Below are 22,762 nucleotides of genomic sequence, written 5' to 3' on the forward strand. Positions count from 1 at the left end.
GTGATCATTTTTTAATTTTCACTTGCATTTCCATCTGTTGTTTTAGCTTAGTAATATTCTACAATTATTTCCGGTATTTTTTTTATTAAGTTATGTGTCTCAGTTTTTGTTTTTTGGGGTATGGTTACCATTAGGTTTATGCAAAAAAAAAAAAAAAAAGCTATATATATACAATAGTAGTCCTTTTTCTTTTAAAATTGATTTTAGAGAGGGTGGAAGGGAGAGGGAGAGAGTGAAACATCAGTGTAAGAGACAACATTGATCGGTTGCCTACTGCACATGCCCTGACCTGACCAAACCCACAACACAGGTATGTGCCCTGATTGAGAATCAAACCCATGACCTTCCAGTGCATGGAATGACACTCTGGTGGTGGTGAACTCCTTTAGCTTTTTCTTATCTGTGAAGTTCTTTATCTGACCTTCAGTTCTAAATGATAGCTTTGCTGGGTAGAGCTATCTTGGTTGTAGTTCCATGTTTCTCATCACTTTGAATATATCATGCCACTCCCTTCTGGTCTGCAAAGTTTCTGTTGAGAAATCAGCAGACAGTCGTATGGGTGCTCCCTTGTAGTAACTAACTGCTTTTCTCTTGATGCTTTTAAGATTCTCTCTTTGTCTTTAAGATTTGGCATTTTAATTATGATGTGTCTTGCTGTGGGCCTCTTTGGGTTCCTCTTATTTGGGACCCTCTGTGCTTCATGGACTTGTAAGTCTATTTCTTTCCCCAGGTAGAGGAAGTTTTCTGTAATTATTTTTTCAAATAGGTTCCAATTTCTTGCTCCCTTTCTTCCCCTTAAGAAACCCCAATAATATGAATGAATGTTGGGCCACTTGCAGTTGTCCCAGAGGCTCCTGTACTATCTTCATATTTCTGGATTCTTTTTTCTTTTTGCCCTTCTGGTTGGGTGTTTTTTGTTTCCTCATGTTCCAAATTGCTGATTTGATTCTCAGCGTCCTCTACTCTCCTGTTGACTCCCTGTAAATTATTCTTCATTTCAGTTCGTGTAGCCTTCATTTCAAATTGGTACATTATTAAGTCATCGATTTTCTCAATTATTTTTGTAATAATATGCTTGAGCTACCTTATAAACAAAATTCTGAACTCTGTATCTGTTAGCTTGCTTGGATCTATTTCATTTAGTTTCTCTTCTAGAGATTTCTTTTGTTCTTTCCTTTGTGACACATTTCTATGCCTCCACATTTTGGCTGCTTCCTGGTGTTTGTTTCTATGTATTAGGTAGAGCTGCTATGTCTCTTGGAATTTGTGTAGTAGTTGTCCTGTAGGGTCCAGTGGCTCAGCCTCCCCAGTCACCTGAGCTGGGCCTTGTAGGTGCTCCCCCGTGTGGGCTGTGTGCACTGTCCTGTTGTAGTTGAGCCTTGGTTGCTGTTGGTTTCACTGAGATGTATTGACCCCCCAGGCCAATCAGCTGTGGGGACCAGCTGCAACTACAGCCAAAGAGCTGCTGTGCTGGAGACACCCCTATGGATCAAGATTTACTTCAGTGGGGCTTTGGTGTTCACCAAGTGTGCCCCTTGAGTGTGTCACTCGTGGATGCAGTAGGATTGTAATCCAACGAGTCTGGCCACCAGGTGCACTGTCTCTGGGGCCTTCCTGGAGGTGCAAAGTCAGCCTCTGCCAGTGCCTTGCCCAGTGCCACCCAGCATGAGCTCCACAGCAAATCATAGTTGGCTGCTACTTGTGCTGGGCTTGGAGGTGTCCAGGACAGGCCAAGCTATGAACCAATGCAGGCTGTCACTAGTGCCATGCCTGGGGCCTCTTATCAAGCTGTATGGGGCCCGCTGCTGCTTGTTTGAGAGATTTTAGGAAAGTCCTAAGCATAAGTCTCGAGAGGCCACTTGCACCAAAAAGCCACTGGAAATGGCTTGGATGAGCTTGCTGGTAGGGAGTTTGCAGGCCTCTAGGAATCACTGGGGCAGAGCCAAAGGTGTGAGTCAGGTGCTGGAGATTAAAATATGGCATCTGCCTGCAGGTTATGGCAGGGGAGAGCTGGCCAAAGGAGCAGTGGCCTCTGCCAGCTCTTCTGTCTGGGAGAAAGCCACCCCTCCGCCTCTCACCCCTATTCCCGGCAAGTCAGTTTCTCCCAAATGCCCCAGGTTCCCTTCAAGCTGCCACCCAGCATGAGCTCAGTGGGAGTGCATCTGAGTGAGTTCATGCGTCTGAGTGAGTCCCCTTTAAGAGGAAAGCCTGGGACCTGCGCACCTTCCAGGACCCTCAGCGACAGTCCCCACTGGTTTTCATATCCCGAAGTTGTGGGGATTTCTCTTTCCAGCCCTGGAGCCCTGGGCTGGGGGGCCTGATGTGGGGCTGGGACCCGTCACTCCTCCAGGAAACTTCTGCCGCCGAGATATCCCTCCCAGGTTTAAACCGCGGCACTGGATGTGGGCCCCCGGCTGAGTCTCTGTGATTCAGCCCCAGTCTCCCCAAGTCTCCGCCCCTCCTGCCAGTCTCGATGCTTCTTCAGTTCCCTGGTTGTAGGGCTTCTGTTCAGCTAGATTTCAGGAGGTTCTGAGTGATGGTGGTTCCGTATTTTGTCATTTTGACGTGGTTGCAGGAGGCGGTGGGTACAGCTCTTACCTACGCCGTCATCTTGATTTCTCCATTTTTAATTTTTGAGGAAACTCCATACTGTTTTCCATAGTGGCTGCACCAGTCTGCATTCCCACCAGCAGTGTACTAGGATTCCCTCTTCTCCACATCCTCGCCAGCACTTGTTGTTTTCATTTATTATTATTTTTTATTAGTTTCAGTTGTACTGCACAGTGGTTAGGTAATCACATACTTTATAAAGTGTTTCTTCTGATATTTCTAGGACTCAGCTGGAACCATACATAGTTATTACAGTATTATTGACTATATTTTCTGTGTTATACTTTACATTTCCATGACTATTTTGTAACCACCAGTCTGTATTTTTCAGTTCCTTCACTTTTTTTATCAAGTTCCCCCAACTTTCTCCCTTCTGCCAACCATCAGTCTGTTCTCTGTGTATATGAGCCTCTTTCTGTTTTCTTTGTTCATTTATATTGTTTTTTAAATATTCCATATAAATGAAATTATATGGTATTTTTATTTTTATTTCTGCTTATTTCACTTAGGCTAATGCCATGTAGGTCCATCCATGCTGTCACAAATGGTAAGATTTTTGTTACCTATGACCAAATAATGGCCATATGTACCGTCACTTTTTTATCCATTGGTCTGTTAATGAGCACTTCAGTTTCTTCCACAACTTGGCTATTGTAATAGCACTGCAGTGAACATAAGAGTACATATATTTTTGAATTAGTGTTTTGGGTTTCTTGGAATATATACCCAGAAGTGGAATTTCTGGGTCATAAGTCAGTTCCATTATTAATTTTTTAAGGAAACTCCATACTGTTTTCCAGAGAGCCTACACCAATTTGCATTCCTACCAATAGTGCATGAGGGTTCACTTTTCTCTGCATTTCACCAACACTTGCTTGTTGATGTGTTGATGATAGCTATTAAGGCAGGTGTCAGTTGATATCTTATTGTTGTTTTAATTTCCATTTCATATGTCTCTTGGTCATCTCTCTGTCCTCTTTGGAGAAGTGTCTATTCAGGTTTTTTGCCTATTTTTTAATTAGATTGTTTAATTGGATTTGGGTGTTGAGTAATATAAATCCTTCATAAATTTTAGATATTAACCTGTTGTCAGATGTATCATTGGCAAAGATGTTCTCCCATTCAGTGGGTTGTCTTTACATTTTTTTATGGTTTTCTTTGCTGTACAAAAACAGTTTCGTGTGATATAGTCACATTTGTTTATTTTTTTATTTCCCTTGGCCAAGCAAATATATCAGAAAGAATATTACTAAGAGAAATGTCTGAGTTTACTTCTAGGATTTTTATGGTTTTGAGTTTTACATTTAAGTGTTTATTCATTCTGAGTTTATTCTTGTATATGGAGTAAGATAGTGCTGTAGTTTCATTTTTTTGCAGGTGTCTGTCCAGTTTTGCCAGCATCATTTATTAAATATACTGCCTTTACTTCATTGTATGTTCTTGTTTCTTTTGCTAAATACTAATTTTTTAAAATTTATCTTTGCTGTTGAAAATATTACAAATGTCCCCATTTTTGCCCCATTTTGATCCCCTCCACCTTGCACCCCTCCCTCCATGCCTTCACCACACTGTCGTCTGTGTCCATGGGTTATGCATATATGCATGTAAGTTCTTAGGTTAATCTCTCCCCACCTATCCACGCACCCCTGTCTTCCCTCTGAGATTCATCAGTCTGTTCTATGCTTCTGTGTCTCTAGATCTGTTTTGTTCATCAGTTTATTTTGTTCATTATATTCCACATATGAGGTAGATCATGTGATAGTTGTCTTTTTCTGACTGACTTATTTCACTTAGCATAATACTTTCCAGTTCCCATCATGCTGTCTCAAAGGGTAAGGCATCCTTTTATTCAGCTGCATAGCATTCCATGATGTAAATATCCAAGAAGATACTTGATATGATTTCAATCTTCTTGAACTTGTAGAGACTTGTTTTGTATCCTAACATGTGATCTAACTGTGAGAATGTCGCATGTGCACTTGAGGAGAATGCATATTCTACAGCTTTGGGATAAAATGTTCTGTAAATGTCAATTAAATCCATCTGATCTAGTGTGTCATTTAGAGTCACTGTTTCCTTGTTAATTTTTGGCCTGGAAGATCTATCCAGTAAAGTCAATGGAGTGTTAATGTTCCCTACTGCGACTGTATTGCTGTCTATCTCTCCTTTAAAATCCTCCAGAAAAAATTATTTTTCAGCCTGTGTGAGTCTTTTGTTCTAAGGTGGGTCTCTTGTAGACAGCATATATTTGGGACTTGTTTTCTTATCCATTCAGCTACCCTGTGTCTTTTGATTGGAACATTTGATCCATTTACATTTAAGGTTATTGTTGATAGGTACTTATTTATTGCCATTTTAATTCTTTATGCTTATTTCTCATTCTCTCAATTTCAACTTCTAATTACAGCAGTCCCTTTAACATTTCCTACAATGCTGGTTTGGTGGTGATAAACTCCTTTAGCCTTCTTTTTGTCTGGGAAGCTCTTTATTTCACCATCTGTTTTGAATGATAGCCTTGCTGGATGGAGTAGTCTTGGTTTCAGATCCTTGTTTTGCATTACCTTGAATACTTCATGCCATTCCCGTCTGGCCTGTAGAGTTTCTGATGAGAAGTCAGCTGACAGCCTTATGGGAGCTCCTTTGTAGGTAACAGACTGTTTTTCTCTTGCTGCCTTTAATATTCTCTCTTTGTCTTGAATTTTGGGGATTTTAATTATTTCTTCAAGCAGGTTCTCTAACCTATACTTACTTTCTAGATCTCCTGGAATTCTTATGATGTGATTATTGTTATGTTTCATGCTTTCTCACAGCTTTCTTAAGCTGTCCTCCTGTTTTTTAATTGTTTTTTCTTTTTGGTTCTCTGAGTGATTTTTTTCCTACCCTGTATTCTAATTTGCTTATCTGATCTTCAGCTTCCTCTAATCTGCTGTTTATTCCTTCCAATGTTTTTTTTATTTCTACTGTGTCATTCTTAATTTCCTTCATAGTTTCCATTTCTTTTCTCATGCTGTTGAGCATCCTTATGATCAGTAGTCTGAACTCTATATCTGATAGATTGCTTATCTCCATTTCATTTAGCTCTTCTTCTGGAGAATTCTTTTGGTGGGTCATTTGGGGCTTGTGTTTTTGTCCCCGTTTTGGCTGCCTGTTTGGATTTGTTTTTGTGTATTAGATGGATCTGCTAGGACTCTCAGTCTTTTTGGAGGGTCTCTGGTGCAGGCCAATGTCAGACACTGTGACTGGCCTTGAGTACCCTGTTTAACGCTTTCTGCACTCCACAGCTTGTGGTTCCCTTTGTTGGGGTTGGGTGTGTTTGGACAGGACCAAGATGCACACCAAGTTCTGTTTTCCCAAGCCCTGGGTCCAGAAGCAAATCAGGCAAATACTCAAAGCACCCAGATGTTCAGTCTCTTAATGAGCCTCAGGCTATAACAACTCCACAGGGTGGGGTGAGAGGTTTTCTAACAGGGTGGGGCAGTTGCTTCCCTTCCCCCCCCCCAGACAAAAGCTGCTTGGAAGGTAAATGTCTGCCGGAGAAAGATGTCCCCTGCATTATGGGGGAATGACTCAGCACAAGAATCCTGATGGCTGCTCTCTGAGCTCTATTTCCCTGCCAGCACCCCTGGATTCTCCTCACACAGCTCTAGTCCACTCTGCCTTCCCTCCACCAGAGCCAAAGGTGAGTGGCTAAACACAAAACATTGTGTGTTAGCCCGTTAAGAGGATGTCAGTGTTTCCAGCTGTCTCTCAGTGATAGAAACCCCAAGGCTTTTCACAGCCATATGTTATGTGGGCACCTATTCCCTGGTGCTCTGGGCTGGGGACCTTGGTGTGGGTTTGAGACCCCACACTCCTCAAGGGAGACCTTTGCAGCTGAGATATCCCTCTGGGTTTTCATCTGCTGCCCATGGGTGCAGGGCCAGCCCTTTCTGCATCTCCACCCTGCTGATCAGTCTTGATGTGGCTTCTCCTGTAAATCCTTGGTTATAAGACTTCCATTCAGCTAGTTTTTAGTTGGTGATTCAGGTTGATTGTTTTATATTTTAGTTGTAAATCAAGTTTGGTCCTGGAAGGAAGTGAGTGTAACTTCCACCTACTTCACCACCATCTTGGATCCTCCTTTAAGATTTTAATGTCTTTTGTAAAGTACTTATTTTGTTCATTTTATTTCTGAGTTAATTAAACTGCCTATCTGTGTTTTCTTATATCTCATTGAACTGCGTTCTTGAATTCTCTGTCATCTAAGTGACATATTTCCATATCTTTAAGTTTATTTTTTGGAGATTTTAAATTTTCGTTTTGAGCTGCTTTGTTACCTTGGCTATTCATGGCATTTGATGAATTCCTTCTCTGTCTAGGCATCTATGTATGAGTGGCATTTCTCTAGTAGATTAATGATTCTTTCTGTTGTTTTCTAGTAGGTGGCACTGAAGCACAAGTTTTTTTAGTTCTCTTGCACTACTCTGGCTTTTTATATCTGCAGGGTGGTAGAAGATATCCTGTGTCTCCAATCACCAACCTTTGGAGGAATGTGGTGGGCAATGAGTTTCCAAATCCGTGAAATTCCAAAACTTTCCTCTGCAGCCAGATGCTGCTGGCAGTGCAGCTTCCTTAGATGGGGGTGGCATAAGCCTAAAAGCTGGCTGGTGCCTTTGTGGCTTTTTTATCCCAGTAATGGTGGCCAGAAGACTTCAGCAGCTTCCCCTCTATATCTCCACTTGTCCTGGGATTAGCCGCAGAGCACACTTGTCAGGGAAAAAATATTTCTGTAGTTCCAATTCTCAGATTTGCAGATAATGTGCTCTGCAAACCCATACTCACTGCTACAACTTCTTCTGGGGCCTGCTGCTAGCCCTGGGAGGGTAGAAGGGAGTATCAGCAGCAACCTGATTCCTCCTCTGTCCAGAGACCTACAGTGAGCTCTGGCTGTGTCAGTGGCAGTCTCAGCTCTGCTCTTTTTCTTCCTCTTTGCTTTGCTCCCACTCTATCACCGTCAGATGCTTCAATGTGCAGATTTCTCAGACATGTTTGTGTATTAAGCAGGGAATCCTTTGTTGATTTCAGCTGTTCAGATTGTTGCAACTTCAAGGGGAGAGACCAAAGGGACCTCTCATGCCACCATTTTTCTGATGTCACTGTATTGTTTTTTAAATATTGTTGATATCTTAACTTTTTCAACAGATGGCATAAATTTTAATAATCATTTTAATGTGCATTCTCATTTTAATACGTGTGTCAGTTCTAGTTTGATTTCTATTCATTGGTTGATTTTGTCATTATGGGTCATATTTTCCTGCTTCTTCACATTTTGGGGTCTTGGGTATTTCTCTGGGCCTTGAAATACCCTTGAAATTTGTTTTTGGAAGAATTAAGTTACTTCAAAGTGGTTTGATTCTTTTATGTCTGTTTGCTTAGTCCAAGTTAATTGTTCCCCGGTATTATGGCGAGACCCTCCTTTGTAATCTATACACTGCCCTGTGAATCTTAAAATGTTCTAGTCTGGCTGGTGGGAACAGGCAGCCTTCCTGGCCCCAGCTGAGTGCCAAGGACTGTTCTCTCTAATCCTTAAATGGTTCTTTCTCCATCCTCAGGTAGTTTCCTCACATGCATATATTGATCATTTTTTATCTGAATACTCTTGGGGTACCCACTTTAGATGTCCAAGAGTATCTCTGAATGCATCTGTCTCCTCTTCAACATTCTCTCCCTTCACCTCACTAGACTCTCATATTTCTGTCTTCAACTCAAGTAGACTGATGGACTCTGCCTGAGTTACTCTCATCTCTGTGTTGGCTTCGAAACTATTTAGGTGAACTGAGGCACTCATGGGGCCTGTTATTTGCTTTCAAATCTCAGGAATCACCATCTATTTTTGCCTGATGTCTATTATAAATAAATATTTGTTTCTCATGTAATACCATCACACCTTGCATTTTTCAGTTCCTTTGTTTTATGCATTATGTTGATCATAATCCATAATTATTTTTATGTACCTTTACTTTTTTGTATCTTCCTTTACCAAAGCTTCATTAAAGTTAGGACTATGTTTCACTTATTTCTAGATATAGCTCTAACACATAGAACAATGCCTGGTATGCAGTGGGCATTTGGTAAATAGTTTTTGAATGAAGAATGGTCATCCATGCTCTAAATTAATTACTTGGAGTTCATGACTTAATGCATACAGTAATTAATAGCATTGAAGTGTAAGGTTATATTCAGGTTTCTGGTTTGAACATCTTAGTGAATTGGGGGGGGGGGCATTCACTAACCTAGGGAGTACAGTTAAGGACTATAAATTCAGGACATGATAATAAGCAGAATTTTAGACATACTGAATTTGAAATATTTATAAATATTTAAACTTACGTTTCTGGTAGACATTTGGAGATACAGAGCTATAGCTTTGGAGAGAGGTTATGACTGAAACAGATTATAGTATTAATCAGCATCTATAAGGTAATTGAATTTGTTGGAGAAAATTTGATTCCCTAGGGCAGTCATTTTCAACTGGGGATAATTATGTCCCTCGAGAAGATATCTGACAATATCTGGAGATATTTTGGTGGTTATAACCAAAGAAAAGAGAGGTGAGATGAGAAGTGCTACTGGCATGTACAGAGTAGAAACCAGGGAAGCTCCTAAACACCCTACAAGTTACAGGAGAGCCCTCCAAAACAAAGAGTTATTTAGTACAAAATGTCAATAGTGCTACTGTTGAGATGCCCAGAGTTTGTAGACACACTCTCCTAGTGTTGTCAATTTGCCAAAACTAGGGCTTCCTTCTGAGGTTTCTCCTACATTGCAAAAGAGAACCCATGAACTGCATTTCCCAAAATTTCCTTCTCTGCTTTCCGGTTAGGATTTGCCAATGAGAGGCACCTACAGGTAGTTTAGATTCACCTAAGTAAGCTCTTGGGAACCACAGGATTTCTAATTTCAGACTAAAGTATTAGGAGTTTCCAAGAGACACTTTAGTAGAGTTTTCAGATATGTTCTGTAAAGGACTGGATAAATATGGTAGGGCCATGGGCCACAAAACCATGTCTAGTGATATTCTTTTTTATTATTTTTTAACAAGCCTTTTAAAGTATAAAAAACATTCTTACAAAAACAGATAATGAGCCATATATGAGTTTGCCAACTCCTGCTTAGATAATAAAACTTCTGGGCATGCTCTTGTGAATCATCCAACTTCTGGTTGAAATAAGGGCATCAACTTTTCTGATCGTTGGTGACAGATTCTGGGAGCTTTTCCAGCTCTTGATACAGTTGAATAAGCCCATAAGTACTACATTACAGTCTTCATACATAAAATATAGAGAGGTCTTCTTTTTATTACCAAATATAGATAGATAGACATACCACTGTGCCTTCACACTTATTTTGACTAATACACAAACTCAATACAACCTGCAAATATTGTTTCTTGTTCAAAATATTATACCTGACGATATAATGTTGATTCTTCTAAGAATAGAGGATATGAGCATTTGTCTTTCATAAGTGATAGTGACAGGTATCAAGTTATTTTTCTTTCATTTCATAGGAATTTGGTGACAAAGTAGCAGTAAATGACCTGTCTTTGAATTTATATAAGGAGCAGATCACTGTTATTCTAGGAGAAAATGGGTCAGGAAAAACCACGATCTTATCTCTTCTCACAGGTATGTATTAACTCTGGCCAGAAGTCGGGTTCCTTCTAAGACTAAATCAATCAACAACTTGTGGTGTTGAGTATGTTATTTCAGTGTTAGTGTTATCACAGTTTCAATTATTTACAACCAAGATGCTTGATGTGCTGTAATAAATTCATTCATTTATTCAATGAAAAATTTTATATGCTAATTTATTTATAAGAATTTATAATACAGAGGTGATTACAAGGCTGTTACACTCAACTTTATAATCTTATGGAAATACAGACAAAAAACTTGAAACTTATACCATATGTAAGAAGGTAGATATTATATGTAGGATGCTATTTACCCAACAGAACGACACCTAACCTGTTTTGGTGATGAGGAATAGGAAAGTGACATCAATCTGAGGCAAATACAAGGTATAAAGGGCTACGAAGGGAAAGAAAGAAGAATATTATAGACGTAAGCAAAGACCAGGAGGCTTAAAAGCAGAGATCATCTGTATAACTAGATCAGATGAGGAATTTCATGGCAAAAGATGAAGCTGGATGAATAATCGAAAGGTCAAATCAGAAAAGGCTTTAGGGAAGCCATGCTATGAAGTCTACAATTTATGCTGAGAGCAGTGAGAAGCTATGGCAGAAAATTTTATGAAGGTTTATACTTTAGAAACATTACATTCACCAGGAAGGAGAATAGATAAGGAACACTAGGGACCATTAGAATAGTGAATTCCGTGTTGTGTGTTAAATTAGTGTAATTCATAGAGGCTGGAGCAGGGCTGAACCTAGTAATTGAGATAAAATAGCTTCTTTTTTGATACAAAAGTAATGGCAAAACTAAGTCAGGAGGGGAAGACAGTATCCACATTCTCTATGTATTTGAACTGACACCCTCTAAATCTTAGTTAAAACTGTTCTTTAAAAAATGACTTCTTGGTTAACATCACAAGGTTATGATTTACCCTCATGATGACATATGAAAAATATATATAGTAGATATGCTTTTCAAAAGTTATCTTGCAACAAACTCCATGCTTTACATATTATATCAGAACACATATTATGCACTTTCTTATCTGCATGTGCTCATACCCTTTCTCTCATTGGGAATGCCTAAATCAACTCTCCACCCATGAAACTCCTATTCATACACCAAGATGCAGCTAAAAAGCAACCATCTAGAGCATAATGGCAGAGGAGGTAGCTCTAACTTCCAGTCCCTTCACAAACAAAACTGATAAACAAGCACAAAAATGTCAGAACCAATTTTGTCAGATCTCTGGAAACAGGAAAAGACTTACAGCAATCAAACAATGCTAAATGAAGAAAAAGGCAACTTAGAAACAGTACCAGGTTAGGGTGACATCAGTGATCCGGTGAACTTGGAACCTCCAGGTCCTCATTCCCTACAAAAACACAAGTTAACAGAAATATACAGACAAAAGTACCTTTTTTTTAAGAACTCTATGTACCAGTTTGGAAGCTACAGTATACATGTGAATGCATAGCCAATACTAAAAAGGGTAGGAAGTTTGTGGCATTTTCTCACCCTAATCCCTCCCTCACATGACATGGCATGATCAGGAGGAAACTCTCCAATTCAAATTTCCTCCCTTGGAACAGAAAGAAAAGATTGGAACTTACATCCAATGTTCTGGATTTTCTAACTGCTTCCCAAGGGATTGGTTTCTCTCACGTCTAATGGAGCACCAATGGGAGTAGCAGCATGGTATGGATGCCAGGTTTAAATCCACAGAAAAAAGAGGCAACGTCTTAAGCACTTTGAATTGCTTTAGACCAGCAGGAAGTCTGAGAATTTCCACAGGAAGCTGCCAAGGGAGTGTCAGAGTACAGGCAGAGAAATAAAATAGAAACTGACACAAAAAACTCTGAGTTAAAATCTTATTTAATTCCAGCTGTATGTACTGGATGAGTTAAAATCTTATTTAATTCCAGCTGTATGTACTGGAATTAAAACACACACACAACACCAGAGAAGACACATCCCAGAAAAAGTTTGCAAAGTCCTAAAACTTCCAGCTGGGCTGATTGGTGAAGGACTTCACATGCATGAAACCTGTCCATAAAAACTGGGAGCAGGAGATTCTAAGATGGCAGCAGATTGAGTGTAAGCTACACTGACACTCTCTCAGGACCAAACTGGAATTACAACTAAAATATAGAAAAACTAGCCTGAATAATCAACTGAAGACTAGCTGGAGAGCACCCTCAGAACCAAGGACCTAAAGTGACTGGTAGGAAGTGCAGAGGCACAAGAGGGCTGGCTGGACGCCCACAGGCAGCAGCTGAAGGTCCCAAGGGATATCTCAGCTGTGGGGGATTCCCACTGAGAACTCTGGGGTATAAACCTCAAGCTAGGTTTCCCAGCCCAGAGCACTATAACTGAGAAAGGTGACCACATAACATCTGGCAGTGAAAAGCAGCAGGGTTTCTGTCCTCCGAGGGGAGACAGCTGATACTGCAGGCACCCTCTTAAAAGCTATTTACATGTGCAACCAGCCACTCACCTTGGGATCCAGCACATACAGGGCAGAGTGGACTAGAGTGGTGTGAGGAAAATCCAGGGTTGCAGGAGCTGCAGATAGAGCTCAGAGGGCAGTCATCTGGATTCCTGTGCTGAGTCATTCCCTCGTATGCAGCAGACATACTTCTCAGGCAGACCTTTGCCAGCCAGGCAGTTTTTGCTGGAATCAATTGCCCCACCCACTGGAAAACCTCTCACCCCACCCTGTGGAGTTTGTGCCATTCTCTGGTCTACAGCCTGAGACTTGGGTCAGTCAGCCTCCAGGTAGGGGTGGACCTCTGGGTGTTTTGAGTTTTTGCCTGATCTGTTTCTGGACCCTGGCCTTGGAAAAACAGACTTTGGTGTGCATCCTGTTCCTGTTCAAATGCACCCAGCCCCAGCAGAGAGAAAAACAAGACTCCCCAGTAGAGGGAACCACAAACCGTGTGTTGTTGATAGCTCCAAACAGGGTACTCAAGGCCAGTCACAAACAGCATCTGACATTGGCCTGCACTTGAGACTCTCCAAAATGACTGAAAGCCCTAGCAGATCTACATAATACATAAGGGGGAAAAATACACACAAAGAGGCAGCCAATATGGGGAGACAAAAGAACAAGCCCAACATGAAAGAACAAGAGAAATCTCCAGAAGGACAGCTAAATGAAATGGAGATAAGCAATCTATCAGATATAGAGTTCGGAATACTCATTGTAAAGATGCTCAAAAGCTTAAAAGAAATTGAGACTATGAAGGAAATTAAGAATGGCATAGCAGAAATAAAGAATACAGTGGAAGGAGTCAACAGCGATTAGAGGAAACTGAGGATCAGATCAGCAAATTAGAAGACAGGGTAGAAAAATCACTCAGAGATCCAAAAAGAAAATACAATTAAACAAGAGGACAGTCTAAGGGAGCTGTGGGACAACATGAAACATAACAATATTTGCATCATAGGAGTGCCAGAGGAGGTTGAAAATAAGAAGGGATAGAGAACCTGTTTGAAAAAATAATGGCAGAAAACTTCCCCAACCTGGTGAAGGAAAAAGTCACACAAGTTCAGGAGGCACAGAGAGTCCCAAGCAAGAAGAACCCAAAGAGGCCCACTCCCAGACACATCATAATTAAAATGCCAAAAATTCAAGACAAAGAGGGACTCTTAAAGGCAGCAAGAGAAAAGCAGTCTGTTACCTACAAAGGAGCTCCCATAAGGCTGTTGGCTGATTTCTTATCAGAAACTACTTGCCAGAAGGGAATGGAATGAAGTATTCAAGGTAATGCAAAGCAAGGATCTGAAACAAAGACTACTCTATCCAGCAAGGCTATTATTCAATATAGATGGTGAGGTTCTGCAGCATAGCGGCTGCAGCATGTGTGTCTCGCAGTTGGGATTCCTGGACTGTCCCTACCCCTGGTGAACTTGTTGCACCGGAACTCCCTTCAGATTCAAGGATGAAGGCGAGAAGAAATAAAAAACAAGTCCCAAGCTTTAGGAAGTTGCTAAAAACTAGTAAAGTCAAACTTGAAAACAAGCTAAAAAATAAGCAATTTAAACAACAAAACAATCTCAAGAAGTACCAAAAAGAACAGAGGAAACTAAGGCAAGCTGTAAAAGATGCTGTGTCTAAGAAACCCATTCCACTGGATGACCCAAAGAAAAAACCACCAGGTAAAAGGATTGAAGAAGAGGAAGAAGAGGAAGGCCTTCCTTTAGATATGATGGATGAAGATGACTTACAGTTAATGAGAGATTTAGGACAAAGAGCATCTTTTCTAACTTGAGATCTTTCTTCTAGTGAACCTGTTCTCGCCAAGAAATGAAAGCATGAAAATGTTATAGATAAATATGAAAAAATACCAAGATCCCTGCAAACTGAACCAGAGAAGGAATTGATTAACTTGCTTCCTATCAAAGATAAGAGTGGTATAATCCCACAGGCCAGGGTATTGACACTAACCAAGACAAAGAGGATCAAGAAGAGATGGAATTTGAGGAAGAGATCATTGAAGAGCTTACTCAAGAGCTGACCATAGAAGAGCATTTAATTGAGAAAAAGAAGAAACTGCAAGAGAAGAAATAGTATATTGCAGCCTTTGCATCTGCCATATTATCAGATCCAGAAAGTAATGTTAAAAAACTGAAATAATTATGTTTCATGCTGATGGAACAGGATCCTGATGTTGCTGTTACTGTTCGAAAGCTGGTGGTCGTTTTTCTGATGGAGTTGTTTAAAGACATTATGCCTTCATATAAAATCCGGCTTCAAACAGAAGCAGAAAAATCTACCAAGATCCACAAAAAAACCCAGAAGTTAAGAGACTTTGAAGAAGGCCTGGTTAGCCAATATAAATTTTATTTGGAAAATCTGGAGCAAATGGTTAAAGACTGGAAGCAAAGGAAGCTGAAGAAAAGTAATATAATTTCATTAAAGGCATACAAGGGCCTGGCAGAAGTGGCGGTGAAGAGCCTGGGTGAGCTGTTGGTGGCTCTGCCTCATTTCAACTTTCACAACAACATCATTGTCTTGGTTGTCCCTTTCATGAATGACATGTCAAAATCAATATCTGAAATGTGCTGTGAGGCAGTCAAGACACTTTTTAAACAAGATAAATTAGGCCAAGCTTCCCTTGGAGTAATTAAAGTGATTTCTGGTTTTGTGAAGGGCAGAAATTATGATGTTAGGCCAGAGATGTTAAAACCATTCTTGTGCTTAAGAAGCAAGGAAGTAGAAGTGAAGAAAGATACAGAGGACATCAATAAACCAAAAAGTTCATGACTTTCAAGGAAAAGAGAACATATCAAGCATGCAGAGAAAGTGGAAAAAAGCAGAAGAGAAACTAGAGCAAGAGCTTTCAGGAGGCGGAAGCTTTGGAGAGTACTGAGAAAAAACATAAACTGCACATGGAGATGTTGAATATCATGTTTGTGACCTACTTCAGAATAGCGAAGAAGGTCCAGAGGTCCCCTCTCCTGCCAGAAGTTCTAGAAGGTCTTGCCAAGTTCACTTACCTTATAAATGTGGAGTTTTTTGATGATTTACTACATAGTTCTACGTAGTCTCATTGAGTCTGGTGACCTAAGCTATCAAGAAAGTCTTCACTGTATCCAGACTGCTTTTCATATTCTCTCTGGACAAGGTGATGTTCTGAATATTGACCCAATGAAGTTGTACATGCATCGTTACAAAACACTGTTCAAGTTACATTCAGGCACTACCAGCAAAGGGGTTGAGAATTGTGCTCGAGTGCTCGGATGTCATGCTAACCAAGCGCAGAAAGCAGGTTTCTCAGCAGCAAGCCCTTGCCTTCATCAAGCGCCTCTACACCCTTGCTCTGCATGTTCTCCCCAATTTAAGCATCGGCATTTTAGCAACCAACAGAATATTAATGCCCACTTTCCCCAAAACAGATCTGTTGCTTAACAGTGAGTTGCAGGGAAGCTGGGTTTTCCTTCCCCACCTGGTCGAGCCCGAGTACTGTAATGCTGAGCACACCGCTCTTTGGGAGCTGCATGTGTTGCAGCGACACCCCATTCCATAGTGCGGAGATTGGCAGCTTACCAGGTCGCGGGAGCCCCTTTGGAAGGCTCCAAAGCCCTCAGACCAGAGTTGAGCTGAAGATCCGCTGTAGAACACTTTGAGGCTTACAGCATGGCAGCAGTGATGTTCAGTCCTCCTGCTGAAACTTCAAGCTCCAAAAGGAAGGATAAAGTTTTACAAGGAGATTCATTTTTGAATGAAGATTTAAATCAACTAACCAAAAGGCTTTGCAATGAAGTTGCTATTCAGTTGCCTCTGGATTTCACCAAATATTTGAAAACATCGCTATGGTAGCAGAGTGAAGAGCCGGTGGACTTTCCTGTGCACTTGTGTATTTGTGAGATGCACATGAAGATAATGGTTAATTTAGGACCTTCTCTTCTTATACAAGGGAAACTTCCTAGAACATTAACAGGGGAGGAGGAATTACCATTTGCGTCGCACAGGATTCTGCCCTGATTCTGAAAATGTCCTTTTATTAAGGAAGGAAAATCAGAAGCCTTTTCCTTCCCTCATATTTGGAAACTTCTTTCTTTTTTTTTCTTTTTTTTGTAATTACTAGCATCTATTATATATTTTTTTATTTTATTTTTGTTTAAAATATTACAGATGTCCCTTTTTGTCCCCAATGCCCCTTCCACCCCGTCCCATCCCCCTCCCCAGTCCCTCGCCACACCATTGTCCATGTCCTTGGGTTGTGCATATATGCATATAAATTCTTTGGTTACTCTCTCTCCCTCCCTCCACCCACCCGCCTTCCTCCATCCCTTTGACATTTGTCAGTCTGATCTATGCTTCCATGTCATTGAATCTATTCTGTTCATCAGTTTAGTAAGTTCTTTAGATTCCACATATAAGCGAGATCATGTGATGTTTGTCTTTCTCTGCCTGGCTTATTTCACTTAGCATAATTTTCTCCAGGTCCATCCATACTGTCCCAAAGGGTACGAGATCCTCCATCTTTACAGTTGCATAGTATTCCATGGTGTAAATGTCCCACAGCTTTTTTATCCACTCATCTACTGATGGGCACTTGGGCTGTTTCCAGATCTTAGCTATTGTAAACTGCGCTGCTATGACCATAGGGGTGCATATATCCTTTCTGACTAGTGTTTCAGGATTCTTAGGATACATTCCTAGGAGTGGAATCACTGGGTCAAAAGGCAGCTCCATTTTTAATTTTTTGAGGAACCTCCATACTGTTTTCCATAGTGGCTGCCCCAGTCTGCATTCCCACCAGCAGTGTACCAGGGTTCCCCTTTTTCCACACCCTCACCAGCAGGAGTCATTTGTTGATTTGTTGATGGAGCCATTCTGACAGGTGTGAAGTGATACCTCATTGTGGTTTTAATTTGCATCTCTCTGATGATTAGCCACGTTGAGCACTTTCTCATGTGTCTCTTGGCCATCTGTATGTCCTCTTTGGAGAAGTGTCTATTCAGGTCCTTTGCCCATTTCTAAATTGGGTTGTTTGTCTTCCTCTTGCTGAGTAGTACCAGTTCTTTGTACACTTTAGAAATTAGCCCCTTATCAGATACATCCTTGACAAATATGTTTTCCCAGACCGTGGGGTTCCTTTGTATTTTGAGGCTGTTTTCTTTTGCTGTGCAGAAGCTTTTTAGTTTGATGCAGTCCCATATGTTTATTTTTTCTCTTGTTTCTCTTGCTCTAGAAGATTTACCAGTGAAAATTCCACTATGTGGGATGTCTTTACTGCCTATGTCTTTACTGCCTATGTTTTCTTCCAAGATTTTTGTGGTTTTGTGACTTACATTTAACTCTTTTATCCATTTTGAGTTTATTTTTGTGTATGGTAAAAGTTGGTGGTGGCCCGGCCGGGTGTGGCTCAGTGGTTGAGTGTCGACCTAGGATCCAGACTATCAGGGTTCGATTCCCTGTCAGGGCACAGGCCCTGGTTGTGGGCTAGCCGATCAATGACTCTCTCATCATTGATGTTTCTATCTCTCTCTCCCTCTCCTTTCCTCTCTCTGAAATCAATAAAGATATATTTTAAAAAATTAAATAAATAAATAAATAAATAAGTTGGTGGTCTAGTTTCATTTTTTTGCATGCATCTGTCCAATTTTCCCAGCACCACTTATTGAAGATGCTCTCTTTACTCCATTGTATGCTCTTGCCTCCTTTGTCAAATGTTAACTGACCATAATGGTGTGGGTCTATTTCTGGGGTCTCTGTTCTGTTCCATTGATCTGTATGCCTGTTGTACCAATACCAGACCATTTTGATTACAATGGCTTTGTAGTACAGATTGAAGTCCGGTAATGTGATCCCTCCCACTCTGTTCTTTTTTCTCAATATGGCTGCAGCTATTCGGGGTCTTTTTTGGTTCCAGATAAATTTTTGAAATGTTTGTTCTAGGTCTGTGAAATATGCATTTCATATTTTAATAGGAATTGCATTGAATTTATAAATTGCTTTGGGTAGTTTGGACATTTTAATGATATTAATTCTTCCAATCCATGAACATGGTATATTCTTCCACTTGTTTAAATCTTCCTCTATTTCTTTTTTCAGTGTCACATAGTTTTCCGAGTAGAGGTCTTTTACATCCTTGGTTAAGTTTATTCCTAGGTATCTTATGTTTTTAGTTGCAATGGTAAATGATATTGTTTTTTTAGTTTCTATCTCTGAAAGTTCATGTTGCTGTATAAGAATGCCATTAATTTCCAGATGTTGATTTTGTATCCAGCTACCTTGCCAAATTTGTTTATCAAATCTCATAGTACTTTGATGGAGTCTTTAGGGTTTTCTATGTACAATATCATGTCATCTGCAAATAATGACAGTTTTACTTCCTCCTTTCCACTTTGGATGCCTTTTATGTTTTCTTCCTCTCTGATGGCTGTGGCCAAGAACAGGCATATGGATCAGTGGAACAGAACAGAGAACCCAGAAATTGACCCACACCATTACGCTCAATATTTGACAAAGGAGGCAAGAGCATACAATGGAGTAAAGGCAGTCTCTTCAATAAGTGGTGTTGGGAAAATTGGACAGGTACATGCAAAAAAATGAAACTAGATCACCAGCTTAAACCGTACACAAGCATAAACTCAAAATGGATAAAAGACTTAAACCTAAGGTGTGAAACCATAAAAGTCCTGGAAGAAAACATAGGCAGTCAAATCGCAGACATCTCTTGTGTCAATATTTTGTAGCGTCAGAGAGTTTATTAGTTTTTATTGTTTTCTGAGGTAGGCATGTAGTTCTATGAACTTCCCTCTCAGGACTGCTTTCATTGTGTCCCATAGATTATAGGTTGTTGTGTGTTCATTTTCGTTTGTTCCCAGAAAGTTTTTTATTTCTTCCTTGATCTCATTGGTAACCCATTCATTGTTTAATAACATACTATTTAGCCCCCATGTGTTTGAATGTTTTGAGTATTTTTATTGTGGTTGATTTCTAATTTCATACCGTTGTGATCTGAAAGGTGCTTGATATGATTTTAATCTTCTTGAATTTGTAGAGACTCATTTTGTGTTCTAAAATGTGATCTGTCTTTGAGAATGTCCTGTGTGCACTTGAGAAGAATGAATATTCTGCAGCTCTGGGGTGGAATGTTCCGTAATTGTCAATTAAATCTATCTGATCTAGTGTGTTGTTTAAGGTCGCTCTTTCGTTGTTGATTTGTTTTCTGGAAGACCTATTCATTTATCTCAGTGGGGTATTAAAGTCCCCTATTACGACTGTATTGCTGTCTATCTCTCCCTTCAAGTCCTCCAACACCTGTTTTATATATTTGGGTGCTCCTATATAGGGGGCAAATCTGTTTACCAGGGTTATATCCTCTTGCTGTATTTATCCCTTTAGTATTATGTAGTGGCCTTTTCTGTCTCTTATTATGGCCTTTGCTTTGAAGTCTATTTTTCAAATATAAGTATTGCTATCCCTGGTTTTTTTTGTTTACTTTTGCGTGGAATATTTTTTTCCATCCCTTCACTTTCAGGCTCTGTGAATCTTTTGTTCTGGGGTGGGTCTCTTGTAGACAGCATATATTTGGGTCATGTTTTCTTATACATTCAGCTACCCTATGTCTTTTGATTGGAGCATTTTATCCATTTACATTTAAGGTTATTATTGATAGGTACTTATTTATTGCCATTTTTATTCTTTATGCCTATGTTTCTCTATATATATTTCTTATTATTATTACAGCAGTCCCTGTAACATTTCTTGCAGTGCTGGTTTGGTGGTAATTACCTCCTTTAGCCTTTTTTTGTCTGGGAAGCTCTTTATTTCACTATCTATTTTGAATGATAGCCTTGCTGGATAGTATTGTCTTGTTTCAGATCCTTGCTTTTCATTGCCTTGAATACTTTATGCCATTTCCTTCTGGCCTGTAGTGTTTCTGTTGAGAAATCATCTGACAGCCGTATGGGAGCCCTCTTGTAGGTCTCTCACTGTCTTTTTCTTGTGGTCCTTATGATTCTCTTTGTCCTTAACATAATGCCATTTTAATTATGATGTGTTTTGGAGTGGGTCTCTTTGGGTTCATCTTGATTGGTACCCTCTGTGCCTCCTGAACTTCTGTGGCTTTTTCCTTTACTAGCCTAGGGAAGTTTCTGTCATTATTTCTTCCCACAGGTTCTCTATCTCTTGCTCACTTTCTTCTCCCTTGTTACCCCTATGATGTGGATCTTGTTTCTTTTCATGTTGTCCCAAAATTTCCTTAAACTATCACATGCTTTTTAAGTATTTTTACTTTTTGCTACTTTGATTGTTTTTTTCTACCTTATCTTCTAATTGATTTATTCAGTCCTCTGCTTCATGGAGCCTGCTTTTAATTCCTTTGTGCATTTTCTTCATGTCAGACGTAGTATTCTTCATTTTGCCTGGTTCATAGTCATTTTTTTTCATGCCGACATAGCTTTTGCTGTTTCTTGTAGTTACCCCTAAGTTCCTGGAAATTCCTGTTAAGTTTCTTGTAGTTCTCATTAAGTTTCTTGAGCATCTTTATAACCATTACACTGAACTCTATGTCTGATAACTTGCTTACTTCCATCTCATCTAGTTTTTTTCTGGTGATTCCTCCTTTTCTTTAATTTAGGGGCTGTTTCCTGTCTCCCCATTTTAGTTGTCTCTTTGTATCTATGTATTAGACATATTTGCTATGACTCCCAGTCTTTTGGAGTGAACTTTTGTATTAAATGTCTCCTGGAACCCGGTGGTGTATTTTTCTTGTACTACTGAGCTGTATGCTCTAGGCATGTCCCTTTTGTTGGTTATTTGGACCTTTCTGTTGTGATGGGGCCTAGATTGTTGTTGTCCCATTTGTGGGAGGACTCTCCTCTCAGGCTGGCTAACTGTGGGGCTCAGCCACTACCATGTCGTGTGAGCTGTTATACAGGTGCTGACAGGACAAAAGAAAACTGACAGGAAACAAAAAGGAACATACAAAATATACCGACAACTACAATGAAAACAACCCAAGAGAAAAAAGAATTAGGAGAGTGAAGAAAGAACACAAATACTAGGGCAAAAAAGAAAGAGAGAAAAGTATATTATTGCTAACAGTAAAAAACATAAATAATAAAGAAACTTCTGGGAGATTAAAGGGGCAGAAAATAGATTTTGAAAGGAAAAAAGGGGAGAAAAAAAATAAGTAGAGAATAGGAATAGGAATATGATAAAAGAAAAAACAAGAAGACAGAGCAAGGGAAGAATCAAGATGGCAGTGTAGGTAACAGCTGTACCCACCACCTCCTGCAACCACATCAAAACTAACAACTAAAATACAGCACAACCATCACTCAGAACCTCCTGAAATCTAGCTGAACAGAAGCCCTTCAACCAGGGAACTGAAAAAGCTTCGAGAAGTGTAGGAGGGGCAGAGACGAGGGTGGATAGGGGCTGAATCACAGAGACACCTCCGGGAGCCCACACCTGGTGCTGCGGTTTAAACCTGGGAGGGATATCTCAGCGGTGGAGATTTCCGGAGGAATGAGGGGTCCCAGCCCCAAATCAGGCCCCCCAGCCCAGGGCTCCAGGGCTGGGAAGAGAAATCTCCACAATATCGGGCTGTGAAAACCAGAGGGGACCGTTGCTGAGGGTCCTGGAGGGTGTGGGAGTCCCAGGAAGCTCCTCTTAAAGGGCTAGTGCACAGACTCAGACAAGCTCCCTCTGAGCCCCAGCACCAGGCAGCAGCTTGAAGGATCATGGGAAACTTGGGGAGGATCTAACCGGCCTGAGATTGGGGCTAGAGGTGGAGGGGCAGCTTTCTCCCAGGCAGAAGAGCTGGCAGAGGCCATTGCTCCTTTGAGGAGCTCTCCCCCACACACACAGCTGGTATGGCAGGTGCCATATTTGAATCTCTAACACCTGACCCACACCTTTGGCCCCTCCCCATTGGTTCCCAGAGGCCTTGCCACTCCCTACCTGCAAGCTCATCCAAGCCATTTTCAATGGCTTTTCTGTGCAAGTGGCC

At 40.5% G+C, this 22,762-nt stretch overlaps 1 protein-coding gene and 1 pseudogene across 1 annotated transcript in view; both read left to right on the forward strand.

Moving 5' to 3' along the window:
• LOC107544788 (phospholipid-transporting ATPase ABCA3-like) overlaps positions 1 to 22,762 on the forward strand; it is a 256,196-nt gene that overhangs the window by 123,986 nt on the left and 109,448 nt on the right. Inside the window, exon 13 of the mRNA XM_087815824.1 lies at positions 10,160 to 10,277. Coding sequence (XP_087671950.1) covers positions 10,160 to 10,277 — 118 coding nt within the window. The remainder of the gene's footprint in view (positions 1 to 10,159; positions 10,278 to 22,762) is intronic.
• LOC148093598 (nucleolar complex protein 3 homolog pseudogene) lies at positions 14,140 to 16,611 on the forward strand (annotated as a pseudogene).

The sequence above is a fragment of the Miniopterus natalensis genome, chromosome 3, assembly GCF_054644295.1.
Source record: "Miniopterus natalensis isolate mMinNat1 chromosome 3, mMinNat1.hap1, whole genome shotgun sequence".
Taxonomy (NCBI): Eukaryota; Metazoa; Chordata; class Mammalia; order Chiroptera; family Miniopteridae; genus Miniopterus; species Miniopterus natalensis.